This window comes from Hypanus sabinus, chromosome 10, assembly GCF_030144855.1.
Source record: "Hypanus sabinus isolate sHypSab1 chromosome 10, sHypSab1.hap1, whole genome shotgun sequence".
NCBI classification, from domain to species: domain Eukaryota; kingdom Metazoa; phylum Chordata; class Chondrichthyes; order Myliobatiformes; family Dasyatidae; genus Hypanus; species Hypanus sabinus.
The window spans coordinates 28,067,384-28,084,831 of record NC_082715.1 but is presented as its reverse complement, the minus strand read 5'-3'; the positions used below and the strand labels follow the sequence as shown (position 1 = coordinate 28,084,831).

General features: G+C 43.5%; 1 protein-coding gene across 5 annotated transcripts in view; it reads right to left on the bottom strand.

The window, feature by feature from the left end:
• LOC132400528 (ectonucleotide pyrophosphatase/phosphodiesterase family member 3-like) overlaps window positions 1-17,448 on the bottom strand; it is a 101,847-nt gene that overhangs the window by 76,678 nt on the left and 7,721 nt on the right. For all 5 annotated transcript variants that reach the window (XM_059981574.1, XM_059981572.1, XM_059981569.1 and 2 more), the window contains one exon: window positions 1,644-1,731. In XM_059981574.1, the coding sequence (XP_059837557.1) occupies window positions 1,644-1,731 (88 nt within the window). The remainder of the gene's footprint in view (window positions 1-1,643; window positions 1,732-17,448) is intronic.

The following is a 17,448-nucleotide window of genomic DNA, read 5'->3' as shown; positions in this document are numbered from 1 at the left end:
CTTTCCTATCAGATTCCTTCTTCTCCAGCCCTTTACCTTTTCCACCTATCACCTCTCAGCTTCTTACTTCACTCCCCCTCCCCCACCCACCTGGCTTCACTTATCACTTTTAGCTTGCATTCCTCTCCTTCCCCCACCTTCTTATTCTAACTTCTTTCCCCATTCCTTTCCAGTCCTGATGAAGGGTCTCAGTCTGAGATGTCGACTGTTTATTCATTTCCATAAAAGCTGCCTGAGCTGACAAGTTTCTCCAGCATTTTTTGTGTGGTACATTCTGTCACTCTCCTTTGTTCTTTCGTACATATTCTCCTCCAGCTGACCCTTGAACACTTAATAATCCGTGTGATTGACCAGGCTGTCAAATATGCTGACTCTTCTTGATCAACACTAGGAGACTGCCTGTTCAAAGACCATCTGTTTTATTTGACCACTCCCTATTACTCAAAGTCTCTACACCACTGATGTAAGTTTTTGAAAACAACAAGGTAAAGTCCAGAGGCTAACTGGCTTCTTAATGCACTTACACCATAATACTTGTGTGTTTATTTCTGAAACAGTACATTGATTGGAAGTTTGTTAGAAAGCTCAGAGAGTTACTGTTCACAGGAGTCATTAGGAGTAACAAGTTATGCAGATTTAGAGAAGAGTTAGTATTGGAACAATATTGAATTGAACTGTCTCCAATAGAACTTCCAAATGCATTATTCTATATTTCCAACGAACTACAATAGTTAAGTGCAATTATTGTGGGGAGTGTGTTTCCTATAGTGGCCTCAGAATACAAGGACATCCCTTTAAAACAGGGATGAGGAGGAATTTCTTTAGCCAGAGGGCAGCAAAACTGTGGAATTCATTGCCACAGACAGCTGTGAAGGTCAAGTCATTAGGTATGTTTAAAGGGGAGGTTCATAGGTTTTTGATATGTCAGGACATGTAAGGTTATGGGGAGAGGGATTCCGAGGGATAATAAATCAGCCATGATGGAATGGCAGCAAACTTGATGGGCCAAATTGTCTAATTCTATTCTTATGTATTGTGGTCTTTTGGTTAAATCAAAGTATGTCCTAAACAATTGTTCAAATATATTGACCTAGAAACATAGGAGCAACCAGCGTTTAAGGACGTCTTAAGAATCAAGTGCTTAGGCCTATTTTGGATGTTCTGACCGTTTTTAGTTGTTTAAATGTCCTGGCTGATGGAACTGAATGGCTCCATTTTGAGGGTAATTAAGGGTTAATTAAATTGCTGTGGGTCCAGGTTGCATATAGCTCCAATCATATAAAAACATATGATTTTCTTGATGAAGTGGACACAATGGACCAGCCCATTGTGTAAGAGCTGCCCAGATATCCCAGGGTAACATGGTGTCCCTACCCATTTGCCCCACTTGACCACTTTCAGATCCACAGAATTCTGTTGTGGGCTGTCGAAAGATTTCCTTCAGAACTAATGTTCTTCCCAGTGGTGAGTACAGCCTATCACCCCATCATACTGGGCATTAATGCTTCACACAGCACCTTTTTAATGGACCAAAAATGGTCTACTGCCAATAGCAGGCATTACAAATTCAAATTGTTAAACAAACGTAATGTATAAATTGTCACTTAGGCTTGTTGTATTGTGTATGAAATTAGTAAAGTTACCCTTCTCTTCAGTAGGAGCTGACTGATGTTTCAGACCCAATCCCAGTCCAAGTCCAAGAGATACAACAATTAAGCAGACAATCAGCACCTGCAAAGCAAATATTGTGACCTCATTAGCTCATGGTAACTGTATTACTCATGGTAATACTGTATTAATGAAAAATCTTAGTAACATATAACGTTTCTTACCAAAGCACATCAACACCTGTGTGAATGAGTGTGTGACTTCGAGAACATACTGGACATACCCAAACTAAAAGCTGCGGGCATGTTTTGGCATATTAAATTTTGTAAAAATATTGTCTGAACAAGTTCAAGTGACACTAGTCTGAACAATTCCAAGTGACACTAACCCTTGCAGCATGTGAGGCATCTGTATAAGTTTAACACTGTTAAATATTTGCTAATACTGACTGCATTCTTTTTTGCCCTCAGGCATGAGAACAAAAGACTAAAGAATTTATCTGTCATTGCGTGCCTCTCAAAGCTTGTGGAATGAGTCCCTATTTATTGACACGCCTTTCGCTCAGTTCTTGGGACTTTGCGTGGACTGAGGAATTGTGATCGATCAGTGCCTAGGATGGACCCAGGGTGATTTCACAAGTCAAAATTCAGAGTTTCCCCGACAACAGCAGCAAACAAGACACCCGACAACGGCAACAATCAAGTTGTGACTAAGAGTTATGATCCTTGAAATCTTTGTGGAAGTCTATAAGTATATATGGAATTTTAAGTGTGAAGTGGTTCATTTGGCAGGTCAAATATGATTGCAGAATATAGTATTAATGGTAAGACTCTTGGCAGTGTGGAGGATCAGAGGGATCTTGGGGTCCGAGTCCATAGGACGCTCAAAGCAGCTGCGCAGGTTGACTCTGTGGTTAAGAAGGCGTACAGTGTATTGACCTTCATTAATTGTGGAATTGACTTTAGGAGCTGAGAGGTAATGTTGCAGCTATATAGGACCCTGGTCAGACCCCACTTGGGAGTACGATTCTCATTGCTGACCACCTCACTACAGGAAGGATGTAGAATCCATAGAAAGGGTGCAGAGGAGATTTACAAGATGTGGCCTGTATTGGGGAGCATGTCTTATGAAAACAGGTTGAGTGAACTTGGCCTTTAGTCCACGGAGTAACAAAGGATGAGAGGTGACCTAATAAAGGTGTATAAGATAATGAGAGGCCTTGATCATGTGGATTGGCAGAGGCTTTTTCCCAGGGCTGAAATGGTTGCCACAAGAGGACACAGGTTTAAGGTGCTGGGGAGTAGGTACAGACGAGATGTCAGGTAAGTTTTTTATGCAGAGTGGCGAGTGCATGGAATGGGCTGCCAGCAACAGTGGTGGAGGCGGATACGATAGGATCTTGTAAGAGACTTTTGGATAGGTACATGGAGCTTAGAAAAATAGAGGGCTATGGGTAAGCCTAGTAATTTCTTAGGTAGGAACATGTTTGGCACAACTTTGTTGGCCGAAGTACCTGCATTATGCTGTAGGTTTTCTATGTTTCTATGACATAGGATCAGAAGATATTCAATCCTTGTGGGTTGAGTTAAGAAACTGCAAGAGTAAAAGGGCCCTGTTGGCAGTTATGAGCCCATGGTATTACAGGAAAGTTACTGGCATGGTTAGAGCATTGGCTGATTGGTAGGAGGCAGTGAGTAGGAATAAAAGGACTCTTTTGTGGTTGGCTGGCAGTGACAAGTGGTGTTCCACAGGGATCAGTGTTGGACCGTTTCCTTTTATGCTGTATATCAATGATTTAGATGATGAGACAGATGGCTTTGTTGCCAAGCTTGCAGATGATACGAAGATTGGTGGAGGGGTGAGGAAACAGGTAGGCTGCAGAAGGACTTAGACGGATGAGGAGAATGGGCAAGAAGGTGGCAAATGAAATACAATGTTGGAAAATGCATGGTCATGCACTTTGGTAGTAGAAATAAATGTGTGGTCTATTTTAGGGAGAAAATACAAAAATCTGAGATGCAAAGGGACTTGGGGGTACTTGTGCAGGACACCCTAAAGGTTAACTCACAGGCGGAATCAGCAGTGAGGAAGGCAAATGCAATGCTAGCATTCATTTCAAAAGATCTAGAATACAAGATCAGGGATGTGATGCTGAGGCTTTATAAGGTATTGGTGAAGCCTCAGCTAGAGTATAGTGACCAGTTATGGGCTCTTCATCTAAGGACGGATGTGCTAGCATTGGAGAGGGTTCAGGGAGGTCCACAAGGATGATTTCGGGAATGAAAGGGTTATCATACGAGGAATGTTTGGTAGCTCTGGTCTTTACTCATTGTAATTTAGCAGGATGGGGGGGGGGGATCTTATTGAAACCTTTCGAATATTGAAAGGCCTACACAGAGTAGATATGGAAAGGATGTTTCCAAAGGTGGGAGAGTCTAGGTTAAGAGGGAACAGCCTCAGGATAGAGCAGCGTCCATTTAAAACAGAAATGCAGAGAACTTTTAGCCAGTGCATTGTGAATTTGTGGAAGTTGTTACTACAGGCAGTTGTGGAGGCCAGGTTGCTGTGTGGTTTTGAGGCAGAGCCTGATAGGTTCTTGATTGGACACAGCCGGGGAGTGGGGCTGGGCATGGGGGAAGGATCAGCCATGATTCAACGGCGGAGCAGATTCGATGGGCCAAATGGCCTAATTCTGCGCCTATGTCTTATGGCCTTATTATGCTCAGGATTCTGCTCCCTGGGGTCTATCATCCTTCTGAATTTCTCTATAATTTCTTCTCTAAATGGACTACACCAGTCTCTCAATTTATCACTGATGTCCCCAAACTTGCCAGCTCTCCACTTCCTATTTATTTCTGAACCTTGCTCTCACTGATCTGAGAACTTAGCAGGCTTCCCTGTACATGTATTTAATTTTGGCTAAGTCCTCAGTAAACCTGCTGATGTGTGACTGGCTCTCTGTGTCTCCTCTTTTTATTATTGTTCACATGACAACCTCCAACATTGTGTCCAATGTCATTCTACTCCTCATTCAACCCCTCTTGACTCATTAACTTTTAGCAGCTGGCTTCTTCTGAATTGACCTTCAGTCAGAGGACATGAACCTTCATCTGTCTGTTATCTTATATTGTTTCCTCCCTCTTCCAAATTACATTACATCTTTATCGTATTTATGTAATCTGAACTCATATCTGAACTATTTAATTGTATAAATTTGATTCTGCAGGAGGCACAAGTCCATTAAAAAGAAGAGCGACCAAAGCCATTTTGCTCTGTGATTCAGTAATGATCATGGCAGATCCAATCTTGGCATTAATTTCTTTTTCCTCTGCCTCCTCCGTAAACCATGACCACTATGAAAATTGCTTCATCTCAGCTTTGACTATACAATAACTTGGTTTTTGGCAGCTCTCTTGGGAAGAGAACACCAAAGCCTCAATGAAGAAAACCTTCTTTATTCTTCTTTTAAATGGAAAGCTTCAGTCCTAATTCTGCATTCCTCTCAGCACTTATTTAATTAAGCCCACAAAGAATAATAGCATAGGAGTAGGAGAAAGCCAAGGCTACCCAACAACATCATGGCTGATCTTCTACTCAAACATCATTTTCCTGCCCTATTCCTATATCCCTCAACTCCTTTCACACCCAGAATCTCCAATGTCCATATTAATCTCCAGCATGCATCAGTAACAAAGCCTTTACAGGCCTCTTGGACAGAGAATTTCTAAGATCTGCCATCAATTAAGCTGAAAATTTTTCCTTGTTTCAGTCCTAAATAGCCTTTCTTTTTTTCTCTCTCTCCTTTTTTTCTCTCTCTGCCCCTCTCACAATCACTCCTTGCCTGTTCTCCATCTCCCTCTGGTGCTCCCCTCCCCTTTCTTTCTCCCTAGGCCTCCCGTCCCATGATCCTTTCCCCTCTCCAGCTGTGTATCCCTTTTGCCAATCACCTTTCCGGCTCTTGGCTTTATCCCTCCTCCTATCTTCTACTATCATTTCGGATTTCCCCCTCCCCCTCCCACTTTCATATCTCTTACTATCTTTTCTTTCAGTTAATCCTGACAAAGGGTCTCGGCCCAAAACGTTAACTATACTTTTCCCTATAGGTGTGTAACGTTCTCCTTCGCGTGTAACGAACGCCGAATTTAACGTCGAGATAAACCACAGTTAATAAGAACCAGATCGCAGTAAGATTAACCATTTACTGTTCACTCTTCACATTAACATATGGTGAAAACTGTTGATAAAACAATACAAGATTGATACAGTATTTGTTCCTTCCTTAATATCACATTTCAATTGTAAATACTTGCAAAGGTGACTATAACCACATTACACTAAGGTGCAGTATACAGGCAGAGTTTACCTGCTCCATTGACTACTTTAAATACACTTCCATGCAAACTATCCGCAACTCTTTAACTAACGAAAGCATAAACATTATCTACCGTCGTTACTTCTAACAGGATTGGCATTAACATCTTAGTTCAATATATCGATTATCTATTAACTTACAGCGTTGCTCTCACTGTGATTTCTCATGCCTGCAAAACAACTTCTGCTCAGGTGAACCTCGTGGTAAGCCCCCACCCTCGCGCTAATTTCAAACCGGTATTTTCCCACAAGACGCGGCAAAACTGGATGTGACGTCATCGCATGCCGATATATTTTACATGCAATGAATATACTTTAAACACTTCTAATTCTAACTAGAAAATACTATCGAATGAATTACTAAGCAAAAATATTATAAACTAAATAACTGTCGTAAAGACAGCACACTCCCCGCTTGACCTTCGTAAGGTCACAATGAGCAGAGTACAAACTTAGTCTCTTAATCAGTCATTGGGTAGAAGTAGAATAACTTCTGTAACTGGCCTTTGGTAAATTTTCACATCGCCTTGGTCGGTAGTCTTCAATTCGATCTTCCTGACATGTCCATCCTCGCTAGGGTATGTAGCAGTGATTCTGGCCATTGGCCAGCTGTTGCGGGTGATCTGCTTGTCCCTGAGCAGGACTAAGTCTCCAACTTGAAGATTCCTGCGGGGTTCTGTCCACTTTCGTCTCTGTTGCAACGAAGGTAGATATTCCTGTCTCCAGCGGGACCAGAACTGATTTGCCAGAGCCTGGACTTGTCTCCATTGCTTTGTGTACAAATCCTTGTCTGAAAAGTCTCCTGGTGGAGGAGGTGCTCCTGCCTTCTGTGTAAGGAGCATTGATGGCGAAAGGATGAAGGGGTTTTCTGGGTCAGAGGACACAGGCAGGAGTGGTCGTGAGTTCATAATGGCTGTGACCTCTGCCATTAGGGTGCACAGTACCTCGTGGGTCAATCGGGTGCGTTGCTGCAGAAACATTGAATCCAGAATTCTTCTGGCGATCCCAATCATCCGCTCCCATGCGCCTCCCATGTGGGAGGCGTGTGGTGTGTTGAACTCCCAGTTGCATCCCTGTTGACTGAGGTACCTTTGCACTGCTCTGTCCATCCCCAGCTCCTTTGATGCTCCTACAAAGTTCGTTCCGCAATCAGATCTTAACTGTTTTGCAGGGCCTCTTATCGCAAAGAACCGCCTGAGAGCGTTGATGCAGCTGGAGGTATCCAAAGATTCGATGACCTCAATGTGTACCGCTCTTGAACTCATGCAGCTAAACATGATGGCCCACCGCTTGCTCTCTGCTTGTCCTCCTCTGGTGCGTCTCGTAGTGATAGACCAGGGGCCGAATACGTCAAGCCCCACATTTGTAAAGGGAGGGCAGGCTTCAAGGCGCTCAGGTGGGAGGTCCGCCATGCGTTGAACTTCTAATCTGCCTCGTAGTTTCCTGCAGGTTACACATTTATGAAGTACCGAATTGATCAGTGATTTACCTCCCAAGATCCACAGTCCCGCTGCTCTTATTGCTCCTTCGGTAAGGTGGCGGCCCTCGTGCTTTACCTGTTCATGATAATGGCGGGCGAGCAGTAAGGATACATGGCTGCCTTTGGGCAGGAGTATTGGACTCTTTTCTGCGGCCGGAAGCTGGCAGTGTATTAACCGGCCTCCAACGCAGATGATATTGTTCTTCAGGATCGGGCTGAACTTCCTCAAAGGGCTGTCCTTTGGTATTGGTTTGTTGACTTGGAGAGCTGAAAACTCCCTTGCGAAAGCCGCTCTTTGCGTTGCTTTGAAGATGACGTCCTTTGCCTGGGCTAATTCGTCCGCGGTGCGAGGCAAAGTACATTTGTGCCATCCCCTACATTTACTGTTTCGGGATGAATGTTTGTGTGATCTGGCCATATGAATGAGGAACGCAAGTCCTCTCACTAAAGAATTCAAAGTGGAGAACCGCCGAAAGCGTTCGTTGGTACGTATCGATTCCGTGAGGTTGGTGGCTCCTGTTTGTATTTGCGGCCGAATTTCCGAGTCTCTCTCGGGTTCGATCAGTTCAAATATCTCGTTCATTTGAGTCCTTTCCGATGGTGGCTGATGCAGAAAGGGTCCGGTAAACCAGGTTGTCTGAGCCAGACGGGATGCAGGTAAGGATCTTGATGCATGGTCTGCAGGGTTATCCTCGGTACGTACATAATGCCATTGTTCGGGCTTTGATGACAGGCGGATGCGTTGAACTCTATTATGAACGTACACGTAGAAGCGTTTTGATTCGTTGTAAATATAACCAAGCACGACTTTACTGTCCGTGTAGAACTTGATATCGTCGAACCGTAGGTCCAGCTCGTCCTGGATAAGATCTGCCATTTCCACGGCCAGGACGGCTGCGCACAGTTCAAGCCTTGGAATCGTCGGCTCCGACGGAGGAGTGAGCTTCGCCTTACCCGTTACAAATCCCACTTCGACTTGGCCGTCCTTTCTGACTACTTTCAAGTAAGCCACAGCGCCGATGGCCTTGGTGGACGCATCCGAAAAAACACACAATTCTGTGAGCACTGCCTCGGTGGGTGAGGTCACAGTGTACCTGCGTTGGATATGAAGCTGTTTTAAATCCGGGAGTGAATCTCTCCAAGCCTCCCACTTGCTTAGCTTGTCTTCAGGCAGAAGAGTATCCCAGTCAGAGGGCTCAGACGTAAGTTCTCTGAGAAGGGCTCTTCCTTGAATCGTAACTGGTGCCAGTAGGCCCAAAGGATCGAAAATACTGTTGACAGTGGAGAGGACTCCACGGCGGGTAAATGGTTTGATCACGGTCGGCACAGAGAATGTGAACGAGTCAGTCGTTATCTCCCAGAGGAGACCCAAGCTCCTTTGTGTAGGTATGGTTTCTCCATCTAAATCTAGGTCTTTGATTGCTGGAGCACAGTCATCGTGTGGAAAGGCCTCCATTACTGCCTGACGGTTTGATGCAAACTTATGCAAGCGGAGATTTGACTCCGCGAGTGAGGCTTGTGTACGTCGGAGCAGATCGATTGCTTCCTCTTCTGTCCGTAGTGATATCAAACCATCGTCAACGTAGAAGTGCCTTTCTACAAACTTAACGGTGTCGTCACCGTGCTCCTGTGCACCCTCTCTGATGGCTCTTCGCAGCCCATAGATGGCCACGGCAGGTGACGGACTATTGCCGAAAACGTGGACTTTCATCCGGTACTCGATAACTTCTTTGTTGATGTCGTTGTCCTTATACCATAAGAAACGGAGGAAATCACGATAGTCCTCCTGTACTAAGAAGCAATGGAACATCTGCTGGATGTCCGCTAAGATTGCAACCTTCTCCTTCCGGAAACGCAGCAGGACCCCGAGTAGGGTATTGTTAAGGTCGGGGCCTGTGAGAAGCGCGTCATTTAGGGAGACGCCGGAACACTGGGCACTGGAATCGAAGACCACCCTGATCTGATTGGGTTTTTGTGGATGGTAAGCTCCAAATGTTGGGAGGTACCAGCACTCCCCGCCTTCCGGCAGTGGTGGTGCTACTTCGGCATGTCCGTTAGCGAAGATCTTTCCCATAAATGCTATGTATTGCTGTTGCATCTCGGGTTTCCGGTTCAGGGTTTTTTGTAAGGACGTGAACCGCTTGACCACTTGCTCTTTGTTATTTGGCAACCGCTGGCGTGGTTCTCTGAAGGTTCCTCGTAGCTGGGGAAGTTATCAAATACGTATGGAGAGGGGAGACGAGCCTGCCAGTCTGTTTGATATTGTACATAGTCGCTTGTGCGTTCCAGTCTCGTCCTTTCTAAAGTAGATCTTACTGCGGTCAGATCACGCGACCCTTCAGCTTCTTCTATGTACTTTGCTTCCGCCATGGCAGCTTCTTCTTCTCTTTCTAGCTGCAGCACTTGCAACTCTGTCGATATTTTTGCCATTTCCAACTGGATTTCGGCTTCTCGGGCGGCCGCTTCAGCTTCTCTAGCAGCCGCTTCGGCTTCTCTGGCAGCCCTTTCTTTCTGGATTTTGGCTTCTCTGGCAGCCTTTTCTTTCTGGATTTCGGCTTCTCGGGCGGCCGCTTCGGCTTCTCTGGCAGCCCTTTCTTTCTGGATTTCGGCTTCTCTGGCAGCCTTTTCTTTCTGGATTTCGGCTTCTCTGGTGGCCTGTTTCATTTTCAAAACTGCTTCTTGTCTGGCGTAACGCAGTCGCACCTTGGCGGCTTCTGCCTTGGCTCTTGCCTGGGTGGACTTACTTGATGTCGGTTTACTGCCCTTGTCGCTGGGCGGCGTCGACTTGATGCTGGATCGAGCTGACATTGCAGCACTTGAAACACCTGATAATGTCGCTTTTTCACTGTAACGTTCTCCTTCGCGTGTAACGAACGCCGAATTTAACGTCGAGATAAACCACAGTTAATAAGAACCAGATCGCAGTAAGATTAACCATTTACTGTTCACTCTTCACATTAACATATGGTGAAAACTGTTGATAAAACAATACAAGATTGATACAGTATTTGTTCCTTCCTTAATATCACATTTCAATTGTAAATACTTGCAAAGGTGACTATAACCACATTACACTAAGGTGCAGTATACAGGCAGAGTTTACCTGCTCCATTGACTACTTTAAATACACTTCCATGCAAACTATCCGCAACTCTTTAACTAACGAAAGCATAAACATTATCTACCGTCGTTACTTCTAACAGGATTGGCATTAACATCTTAGTTCAATATATCGATTATCTATTAACTTACAGCGTTGCTCTCACTGTGATTTCTCATGCCTGCAAAACAACTTCTGCTCAGGTGAGCCTTGTGGTAAGCCCCCACCCTCGCGCTAATTTCAAACCGGTATTTTCCCACAAGACGCGGCGAAACCGGATGTGACATCATCGCATGCCGATATATTTGACATGCAATGAATATACTTTAAACACTTCTAATTCTAACTAGAAAATACTATCGAATGAATTACTAAGCAAAAATATTATAAACTAAATAACTGTCGTAAAGACAGCACAAGGTGCTGCCTGGCCTGCTGCATTCCACCAGCATTTTGTGTGTGTTGCTTGAATTTCCAGCATCTGCAGATTTTCTCTTGTTTGCACATTTAAGTTTACTCTCTGATTCCTGTCTGACAGTTAAACCTCCAACCACACCACTTGGTACTTCTTCAATAAGCTTCAATAAATTGGTCAGATATGATTTCCCTTTCTGATCATCTTGATTTTCTTTTATTTAATAGCTCTGTTATAATATAGTTAGAAAAGACTTCCAACATTTTTTTCTACACTTGTGCTTTCCTGTTTTTCTCTTTCCCTTCAACTGATCCTAAAAAATCTGACAATTTATGATTCTGGACTCTTGCATTTTCCCTCACCTTTTGTCTCAGGTATATTGATCTCCAGCCCTTGAGGGTTTATCCAATTGAATTCCCCCTGTATACTTCATCTCCATATTTAACCCCACTCATCAAATCATTCATTTGGTCACTTTATTTATCAACAAACACTGGTGTCTATTCCTTTGGTTGAAATCCATTTTATTTGTTTGATTATCCTTTTATAAAGCACACTGGAACACGTTTGTTAAATGCAACCTGCTGCAAGGGAATTTTCCTTCATGCTCATGTTCCTTTTGCATGCTCACTTAGAACACATGACAGTAAATATTTTAATCGCAGTCCAACCTGAACAGAAAACAACCCAACTTGATCAACACACACAAAATTCTGGAGGAACAGCAGGCCAGGCATCTATGGAAAAGTGTAAGCAGTCGACACTTTGGGCTGAGACCCTTCTTCAGAACTCAACTTAAGTATGTATTAGATTAACTTAAGCGAATAACACGTCTGGCCACCAAGATACAGCAAACCTTGAGAATGATACCAAAATATAATCGGATAGGAGTAAATTCACGTCTGAAAAATGCCAATATTTCAAATTATTTGGATGAGCTGTTATTACTAACAAAGTCGTAAAGTTATACAGCATGGAATCAGGCTCTTCAGCCCATGCTTAATGAAGTGCCTTTCAGAGCCAAACCATCTTCCTGCACTTGGTCCATATCCTCCAAACCTTTAATCCATAAATCTGTCTTTTAAATGTTATCCACATGAAAGCAGCATCCATTATCAGGGACGCCTGCCACCCAGGTCATGCTCTCTACTGATTGCTGCCATCAGGAAGAAGGTACAAAGGCCTCAGAACAGTTATGACCCGTCAACTATTATGCCCTTCAGTCAAAGGGGATAACTTCACTCAACCACATGCTTCATCATTGAAATGTTCCCACTCACTCTCCATAAGACCATAAGACATAGGAGCATTAGGCCATTTGGCCTAATAGGACATTAGGCCATTTGGCCCATCGAGTCTGCTCTGTCAAACAATCATGGCTGATTCATTTTTTCCCCTCCTCAGCCCCACCCCCTGGCCTTCTCCCCGTAACCTTTGTTGCCGTGTCTAATCAAGAACCTATCAAGTTCTGCCTTCAATACACCCAAAAGCCAGCCTCCACAGCTGTCTATGGTAATAAATTCCACAAATTCAACACGCTCTGGCAAAAGAAATTTCTATGCATCTCTATTTTAAATGGATGCTCCTCTATTCTGAGGCTCTGCCTTCCTGTCCTAGAATCTCCCACCATGGGAAATATCCTTTCCACATCTACTCTGTCTGGGCCTTTCAAAATTCAAGAGGTGTCAACGAGATCGCCAATCATCCTTCTAAATTCCAGTGAGTACAGACCCAGAGTATTCAAACATTCCTCATATGATAACCCTTTCATTCCCAGAAACTTCCTTGTGAACCTCCTCTGAACCCTCTCCAATGCCAACACATCTTTGCTTAGATGAGGACCCCAAAATGTTTCACCATACTCAAGGTAAGGCCTCACCAGTGCCTTATAAAGTTTCAGCATCACATCCCTGATCTTGTATTCTAGGTCTCTTGAAATGAATACTAACATTGCAGTTGCCTTCCTCACCACCAACTCTACCTACAAGTTAACCTTTAGTCTGAACACCCAAGTCCCTTTGCATCTCAGATTTTTGGATTTTCCCTTGTTTAGAAAATAGATTGCAAATTTATTTCTACTACCAAGGTGCATTTTCCAACATTGTACTTCATTTGCCACTTTCTTGCTTATTCTCTGTATCTGCTAAGTCCTTCTGCAGCCAAGATGTTTCCTCAACACTACCAACCCCTACATTAAACTTCATATCATCTGAAAACTTGGCAACAAAGCCAATCTATTCCATCACCTAAATCATTGACATACAGCATACACTGACCCCTGCGGAACACCACGAGTCACAGCCAGCCGATCAGAAAAGGATCCTTTTATTCCTTCTTGCAGCCTCCTACCAATCAGCCAATACTCTAACCATGCCAGTAACTTACCTGTAATACCATGGGCTCTTAACTTGGTAAGTAGCCATTTGTGTGGAGCCTTGTCAAAGGACTTCTGGAAGTCCAAATATACAACATCCACTATATTCCCTTTAACTATCCTACGTGTAATCTCCTCAAAGAACTCCAACAGGTTCGTCAGGCAGGATTTTCACTTAAGAAAACCATGCTGGCTTTGTACTAACTTGTCCTGTGTCACCAAGCACTCTATCACCTCATCCTCAACAATTGACTCTAACAGCTTTCCAACCACTGAGGTCAGGCTAACCGGTCTATAATTCCCTTCCTGCTGCCTTCCTCCTTTCTAAAAGAATGGGGTGACATCTGCAATGTTTCAGTCCTCTGGCATCGTGACAGAGTTCAATATTTTTGAAAGATCATTACTAATGCCTCCACATTCTCTACCGCTTCTTCTTTCAGAACCCTAGGGTGCAGTTCATCTTCTCCAGGTAACTTAGGTACCCTTAGGTCTTTCAGCTTTTTGAGCACCTTCTCCCTTGTAATAGTAACTACAGTCACTCCTCTTCCCTCACACCCTTCAACATCTCTCACACTGCTAGTGTCTTCCACAGTGAAGACTGAGGCAAAATAGTCATTTATTTCATATACCATCTCCTTATCCCTTGATATTGTTTCTCCAGCCTCATTTTCTAGCAGTCCTATATCCACTCTCATCTCTGAAGAGACCTTCTTTATCAAGAACTCCCACCATCCAGGTCATGCTCTCTTCTCATTGCTGCATTCAGGAAGAAGGTACAAGAGCCTCACCACCAGGTTCAGGAACAGTCATCAGGCTCTTGAACCAAAGGGGATAACTTCACTCAACTTCACTGGCCTCATCATTGAAATGTTTCCATACCCTATGGACTTACTTTCAGGAAGCTTCAACTCACATTCCTGAAATTTATTGTTTACTTATTATTTTTTTTCTTTTCATATTTCCACAGTTCAGTGTCTTTTGCACACAGGTTGAACACGCAAATTGATGTAGTCTTCCATTGATCCCATTGTGGTGATTATTCTATTATAGATTTATTGAGTATGTCCACAAGGAAATGTATCTCAGGGTTGTATATGCTGATATATATGTACTTCGATAATAAATTTAGAACATAGAAAACCTACAGCACAATACAGGTCCTTCGGCCCACAATGCTGTGCTAAACGTGTCCTTACCTTAGAAATTATCTAGGGTTACCCATAGCCCTCTATTTTTCTAAGCTCTACGTACCTGTCCAGGAGTCTCTTAAAAGACCCTATCATATTCGTCTCCACCACTGTCGTCAGCAGCCCATTCCATGCACTCGCCACTCTCTGCATAAAAAACTTCTCCCGACAACTCCTCTGTACCTACTTGCAAGCACCTTAAAAATGTGCCCTCTCATGTTAGCCATTTCAGCCCTGGGAAAAAGCCTCTGACTATCCACATAATCAATGCCTCTCATTATCTTGTACACCTCATCAGGTTACCCTTCATCTTCCATCGCTCCAAGAAGAAAAGGCCAAGTTCACTCAACCTATTCTCATAAGGCATGCTCCCCAATCCAGGCAACATCCTTGTCAATCTCCTCTGCACCCTTTCTATAGTTTCCACATCACTTCCTTTAGTGAGGTGACCAGAACTGAGCACAGTACTCCGAGTGGGTTCTGACCAGAGTCCTATATAGCTATAAGATTACCTCTTGGCTCTTAAACTCAATCCCACAGTGATGAAGGTCAATACACCATATACCTTCTTAACCACAGAGTCAATCTGCACAGCAGCTTTGAGTGTCCTATGGACTTGAACCCCAAGATCCCTCTGATCCTCCACACTGCCAAGAGTCTTACCATTAATACTATATTCTGCCATCATATTTGACCTACCAAAATGACCCACCTCATAATTATCTGGGTTGAACTCCATCTTCCACTTCTCAGTCCAGTTTTGCATCCTATTGATGTCCTGCTGTAACCTCTGCTGTCTCTTCTGGTTCCATACACACTTTTTCACTGTCAAGCTTGATTAGTCATATTCTCTCATGTCTTATCCTATTGCTTTTCACATACTTGTAGAATGCCTTGGGGTTTTCCTTAATCCTGCTCGCCAAGACCTTCTCATGGCCCCTTCTGGCTCTCCTAATTTCATTCTTCACTTTGTTCCTGCTAGCCTTATAATCTTCTAGATGTCTGTCATCACCTAGTTTTTTGAACCTTTCATAAGCTCTTCTTTTCTTCCTGACTAAATTTTCAACAGCCTTTGTACACCACGGTTCCTGTACCCTACCATCCTTTCCCTGCCTCATTGGAATGTGCCTATGTAGAACGCCACGCAAATATCCCCAGAACATTTGCCACATTTCTGCTGTACATTTCCCTGAGAACATCTGTTCCCAATTTATGCTTCCAAGTTCCTGCCTGATAGCTTCATATTTTCCTTTACTCCAATTAAACACTTCCCTAACTTGTCTGTTCTTATCCCTCTCCAATGCTATGGTACAGGAGAGAGAGCTGACACCTAACTAGGTTCATTTCTCAATTCCAGATCAAGTACAGCCTCTCCTTTTGTAGGTTTATCAACATATTGTGACAGGAAGCATTCCTGAACACACCTAATAAACTCCACCCCACCTAAACTCCTTGCTCTAGGGAGATGCCAATCAATATTTGAGAAATTAAAATCTCCCACCATGTTATTATTGCGCCTTTCCAGAATCTGTCTCCCTATCTGCTCCTTGATGTCCCTGTTACTATTGAATGGTCTATAAAAAACATCCCGTAGAGTTATTGACCCCTTCCTGTTCCTAACTTTCACTCACAAAGACTCAGTAGACAATCCCTCCATGCAGCCGTGACACTATCTCTGATCAGCAGTGCCACACCCCCACCTCCTTTGCGTCCTTCCCTGTCCTTGCTGAAACATCTAAAGCCTGGCACTTTAAGTAACTATTCCTGCTCCTGAGCCATCCAAGGCTCTGTAATGGCCATAACATCACAGCTCCAAGTACTGATCCACGCTCTAAGCTCATCCACTTTGTTCATAATGCTTCTTGCATTAAAATAGACACATCTCAAACCATCGCTCTGAGCACATCCCTTCTCTGCCACCTGCCTATCCTCCCTTTGCACTGTCTCCGAGCTTTCTCTATTTGTGAGCCAACAGCCCATTCATTCTTTTCTTCAATTTGGTTCCCTCCCCCCAGCAATTCTAGTTTAAACTCTCCCCCAGAGCCTTAGCAAACCTCCCTGTCAGAATATTGGATTCAATATTCAAGTGCAACCCGTTCTTAATGTACAGGTCACGCCTGACCCAAAAAAGGTCCCAATGATCCAGAAATCTGAATTCCCTGCCCCCTGCTCCAATCCCTCAGCCATGCATTTATCCTCCACCGCAATCTGTTCCTATACTCACAGTCATGTGGCACAGGCAATAACCCCGAGCTTACTACCTTTGAGGTCCTGCTTCTCAACTTCCTTCCTTGTCTGGTTTCAGGACCTCCTCCCTTTTCCTACCTATGTCATTGGTACCAATATGTACCACGACTTCTGGCTGTTCACCTTCCCACTTCAACTTACTTTGAACTTCAAATTGTAACCACCTGTACTAGTTCCTCCGGCAGTTTTGCCGTCATCCATCACCCTCTGTGTTTACCCTTTAAATCTTTATCTTCACACCTTAAACTCATGCCCTCCAGTTTTAGATTATGCCACCCTTGGAAAAGGACATTATTTATGCCCCTCATGATTTTTAAACCCTCTTGAGAATGTGTGGCCAAATTGGTGATAATCTTTATTCTGTTACATGAGATGGTAATTTTGAACAAAGGTGATCTGATCATTGATTAATGAATTGGTAACAATATTTATGGAGGGCGAGTCCTGTTGCTTACTTGAATGTATTCATTGTTTTACTATTAATAGAAACCAATTGAAATAAATGAAGCATTTTGGAAAAACTATTCAAAAATTATTAATATTAATATTTTCAAACAACAATTGAAAAATGGCAATTTCTAAATAGTATTCTTTTTCTTAGTGTGGTGGGGTGGAGATACATCTTTACCAAAAGAGGTGTAAGGTGCTCCTTTACTCTGCTACCCT